The 5,739-nt window shown below is 31.3% G+C and overlaps 1 protein-coding gene across 1 annotated transcript; it reads left to right on the top strand.

Moving 5' to 3' along the window:
* Positions 1-278: 278 nt before the first annotated feature.
* On the top strand, positions 279-5,109 carry LOC21398107 (spermidine synthase 1). Its single transcript, XM_024168737.1, has 9 exons — positions 279-573; positions 1,834-1,910; positions 2,126-2,248; positions 2,467-2,571; positions 3,045-3,117; positions 3,274-3,345; positions 3,755-3,950; positions 4,286-4,415; positions 5,056-5,109. The coding sequence occupies exons 1-9, from the start codon at positions 279-281 to the stop codon at positions 5,107-5,109; spliced, it is 1,125 nt and encodes a 374-aa protein (XP_024024505.1).
* Positions 5,110-5,739: the final 630 nt, after the last annotated feature.

Genomic DNA, 5,739 nt, shown 5'->3' with positions numbered 1-5,739 from the left:
ACAGTAGTGTGGGCAAAGTTATCTTGTAGGTCAAGAGACAACATCCACTTAGATCGTTCGAGGTGAAGTTTTGGACAAATTTGGTGTGCCACTTTACAAGAGAGAGAAAGATTATAGAAGAGAAGAGAATATATAGAGAGAGAGAGAGAGAGCTAGCCGACAATATCGCATGTGTATAAACATATACATATATACATATTTGTATATAAAAGGTAGTGAGAATCGGAAGGTGAGATTTGAAAGAAGTGCAAATTTTTATAAGGACACAATATTACTCAATGGAAAGAGGTAGTACTACTGCCATGGTTTCAGCAGTTCATGCTTCGGCTGCTACATTAATATCTAAGGATCTGTTTGTCAAAGCTCCAAAACTACAAGATGATCATCATATTCATGATCATCACGATCAAGCTCTACTACTCCTTACTAATGGCGGCGGACGGATCAAGATCGTCGATTCGGCTCATCTAAATGGAAAACAAGCTAATGATGATCATGATCATGATCTTACTATCACTCATGTTCCAAACATTTCCGGATGGTTCGCCGAGGATTGTCCAATATTATGGCCAGGTATAGCTATACACACACACATATCTCCTTTGATCAGATCCTATATATATGATCTTATCTGCATTTGTTTTATCATACATATATGTTAATTTTTTCCATTGATCATGTGAAATATTCAAAATCTTCAACCATAATGAAACTCTCTTTTTACAGTTAAGTAAAAAAAAAAAGAAAAGAAATATATGCATGGCATGCCTTCCATCATTATTTTGAATTAGTAGGTAGGGCATGCAGTTAGTCTTGCTTCTAAGTATATAATTTTGGTGCTTTTATAATGTTGTAGCGTATATATAATCTTGTTCAAATGGAGGGAAACATCGGAATGGCATATATTTTTAATTAGTTCTTTTAATTAAGAATAGTGCCTTTTCAACTTTGTAACGAGTTAATTTATAGAAGAGAATCGGCTTGTCATAATACTCATATCATCACCGATGCTACATATACATAAATAAGTACAATAATAAATACAAAACTAGAATATACATATATATATATATATATGTCTTTATATATTCATGTTCACCTGTTTACATCCTAGCCATTTAAAAAAAAAAAAGAATAAATGTATAGTATTCTTTATTGGGATAGTATATATTGCAGTAGGGTTGAGGACAACTGATCTCTAATACATATTTGCAACCTAAACTTTCACGTGGTTGGAATATATATATGTATGTATGTATCTATGATTATTTTGGGTTATTATTTGTATTTTTCCTTTCTTTTTTCTTTTTTTTTAATTTTTAGGTTTAAGTTTGGCTTGTGATCTTCTTCTTCCTGTTGTGGTTTTTTGTTTTTTGCACGTGAGACACCAATTAGTTGATCAGCACCAAAAGAAAAGGTACATGCGTGACACGTTGAGATAAGGCTACATATCTTTTTTGGTGCATGCAGCTTTCATTAACATGAAAATGAATTGCTATAAGTGGCGTCTCTTTTTAATCATAATATTGCTTTTCCTTTTCATTGATCATCTTAATTAATCTTTCGAGACCATTCTTTCTTTAATCCCCAATCCTTTTAAGACACACACTATAACTTAGTAAACAGATCGATTATTAATGTTTGATCAATATATACGATACATATATAAAGTGGGGTGAAAAAGCAAATTATATAGTGACGACTCACTATTTTTATATATACATGGTGCAAAGTAAAGTTTGTGTATACTCATTAATTTTCGCTTTCAAACTTTCTTTGCTCCATCCCTTCTACTACTTAATTATGATCCTTTATCAATACATATGTTTGTAGGCCAAGCACACTTTTTAAAGATAGAAAAAATCTTATATGAAGGGAAATCCGAGTACCAAAGTATGATGGTATTTCAGGTAATATATATATATATATATATATAATTAGTTCCTCCTAATTATATTGCTTATTATTACAAAATACTATATATGTGCATGATCTGTTCAATGGAGCTTATCATCATTACAATATGTATAAGCACATGGTTAACGGAGACCAAATAATTAACATATTCTGTGGTGTGTGTACGTATATAGATAATATTATATATTTTGTGTGTATATATTTACAGTCATCAACATATGGAAAGGTGTTTGTTCTGGATGGAGCACTTCAACTGACAGAGAAGGATGAGTGTGCTTACCAAGAAATGATGACCCACCTGCCTCTTTGCTCCATTCCAAATCCAAAGAAGGTTCTTTTTTAATTCCCTTTTACAAAAATTATAATTAGTCTACAGCATCAATTAATCCGTATTATATGGTGCGTAAGTATAATAGGCGCGGTTTAGTCAAAATAATACCAACAATTCAATCATTTGGCATGCCACCACCTGCAGCGGCTAATTATAATTAGTTAGTACTCATCTTGTCCATAAATATATATATATATATATGTAAATTATTCTTTCAGGTGTTACTAATTGGAGGAGGAGATGGTGGGATCTTAAGGGAAGTCTCGCGCCACTCTTCTGTTGAACAGATTGATATTTGCGAAATAGACACAATGCTGATTGATGTGAGTACTTATAATTAATGAACTAATATATGAAACCTCCAATATAGATAATATATATATATGTGTGTGTGTGTGTGTGTGTGTGTGCGTGAACATCATAAATAATTATCATGTTTTCTACTTAGCAAGTATGTATTAATGTGATTCAGGAAAAAAAATTTTTAAAAAAGTATGTGGAACTAACTAGGTCTCACAAAATTATATGTATATATATACATATATAGACATGCATGCGTATATATAATCTAGTTCTAGTAATTAATCTAGCTACATTGAAGTGATCAGTCCCCTTGCGAGAAACATATAAATTTTATGATGCGATATCTCGAACCAAAAAGAAAAGAAGGAAATTAACGTTTAAAAAAGTGTGTTAATCAAACATGCAACAAAAAAGTGATAATATACACACATTGTATCTAGAAAAAAAAAAAAACCTTTAAATACTCTTAATATTTTTGGTACATGGCTTTCAGGTTTATAAAGAATTTTTCCCAGATGTCGCTGTTGGATATGAGGACCCTCGAGTAGCACTTCATGTCAAAGATGGTAGAATGAAATTAAAAAAAAAATACAATGGAAATTTTTCTCGCTTTAAAAACAAAAGAAAAGAAACGGAAAATAAATTTGTCTATTTACTTTGGTATATATCGGCATTAATAATATTATTAATGCAAACGTTGCTCTCGTCGGCATATGCTGCAGGGACTCTATTTTTGAAGTCTGTTTCAGAAGGAACCTATGACGCAATAATAGTGGATGCATTCGACCCAATAAGTATGATTATTAGTTAATCACCATATCATTTCTAATTAATCAAGACAATTAACTCTCATAGACATCTCTACCAGTACAAGTTATATACACATTTTGTATGTGCATATTATATATTATTTAGATACTAATAGAGGTTGAGCCAGTAAAATAAGTCAGGAACCGGGCATCAAATGTCACATATAATTAGTCCAGTGATAGATTATGTATAAATTAGCAAACAGGGAATTTTAGAGGGATGAACTACAAACTTCACCAGATTTCGCAAAAAGAAAAAAAAATAATAATCTAGATGGGACTGCCGTCTACCCTTGACTGTACATGGCTTCGATCCTGGACATGAAGTACTATACATATATATATATATATATTATATTATATGATGATATATAAACATATGATATAATTTCAGGGTGTGATCATGAGCTTCACGAGACTCCCTTCCTTGATTTGGTGGCAAAGGCTCTACGACCTGGAGGGGTGCTGTGTATCCAAGCAGAAAGCTTATGGTTTAAGTCACTAGACATTGACCAACTCTTGTCCAAATATCGCCAAATATTCAAAGGTTCTGCAGCCTATGCATGGACAATTGTTCCCACTTATCCAAGGTACGTACTATTTACATGTTGATCGTGTATGATCCACTTGACACTTTGTACACATTTTAGATTTTAGATTTTAGATTTTAGATTTGTTTGGTATTATATAGTAAATTAAATGTGATTGTACGTAACTAATTTAAGGTGGACGGCCAGTTTCGATCACTAACCGACTTTAGTGTTGCTCGGTTCTCTCTTCATTTATTATTATTTTTTAAAAATATATACATATGTGGTTGTAACTAATTTGAGAGAGTTAATTGTAAAATATCCATGTATATACTAATATAGGACCATAAAAATGAGAAGTTGTGACTAATTTAAGGCCAGTTTTATTAATGCAGTGGGGTGATTGGTTTCTTGCTTTGCTCCAAGGAAGGACCCCATGTCGATTTCAAGAATCCAATTAATCCGATAGACCATAATGGTAGTTATGGCGTAGCACCGGCTCCTTTGAAATTTTACAACGCGGAGGTACTCTCTCCCTCTCTCTATACATATATAGATATACATATATATATATATATGTAACGCCTAAATCATATACATACATATATATGATAAAAAAATCTCCCCCATATTATATTGTCAGATATATATGTGTATGCTCGCCTACAGTTACTATTGACCTAAGAGCATATCGACTCGATTCTGCATTTCATAATATATATATATATATATATATATATATACTAATTACATCACTATATATAAATTTTAACTCATCTCTTAACAGCACAAGTATTTAAAAAAGTCCGAGTATTTGGGATACTTATTCAATAATTAACTAGTGTAGCTATATATATGTTTCTTAGACTTTTATACGATGACATTATACATGCACCATATATATACATGCATAGCTAGCAATTTCAAACAAGAAAAGCATCCAAGTCTTTCGTTTAACTGTTAGATATGATAACAGTTTATAATATGAAATATTCCACTTTTCTTGAACCCGCGGCTACCTAAAGGTCAAATAAAACAACGCAGCAATTCGGTGGTTAGAAGAAGTTTCTCATAATTTTTGACACACACACACACACACATATATATATATATATATGTCCTTTCTAACTAGTATATTTTTTTTTCTTTTTTTTTTTATTATCAGGTACATTCGGCTTCATTTTGCTTGCCATCTTTTCTAAGGAAAGTGAATATATAATTGGCACAAGATACAAGTGAATGAGAATATATATTGATCTAGATGTTGGCCACTTTTAGTACAGATTGCTCCAACAAAATCTTGTCGCTACCCAAACATCATGATTGTGTTTTTTTATTGCATTTTCTTAAATGAAAAGGTTAGCTGTGCTTAATAATTTCTTTACAGATATAATATATCTATCGATTGGATTTGCCCTCATGAGACGACAAAATTCCTTCATGAGACGACAAAAATTCAAATTAAACATGTGGAATTTTTGTTCTCTCTCTTTTCCTAGTTGGAATTATGATATTGATATTTCTCAAAGAGCTGTAGAAACACATATATTTTATATTGTATAATTGATTCTGATAATTTCTCCATGAGACGACAAAATTCAACTTAAAGATGTGGAAGTTTTTTTCTCTTTATTCCTAGTTGGAATTATGATATGGATATTTCTCAAAGATATGCAGAAATACATATAACTGTTTGGTACCTAGATTCATTTTCTGATTCGAATCATGATTCGTGATTTGTTACAGTATTTTTTTTCACAAAAAATACACGTAAATTAAAAATTATTCTAATTACATGATTTAAATTCATGAACCAAACGCGTTTGAATGTCACACCTTCAATAATGAA

This window comes from Morus notabilis, unplaced genomic scaffold, assembly GCF_000414095.1.
Source record: "Morus notabilis unplaced genomic scaffold, ASM41409v2 Scaffold229, whole genome shotgun sequence".
NCBI lineage: Eukaryota > Viridiplantae > Streptophyta > Magnoliopsida > Rosales > Moraceae > Morus > Morus notabilis.
Note: the sequence above shows the minus strand (reverse complement) of the source record. Positions and strands in the feature narration are given on the sequence as shown.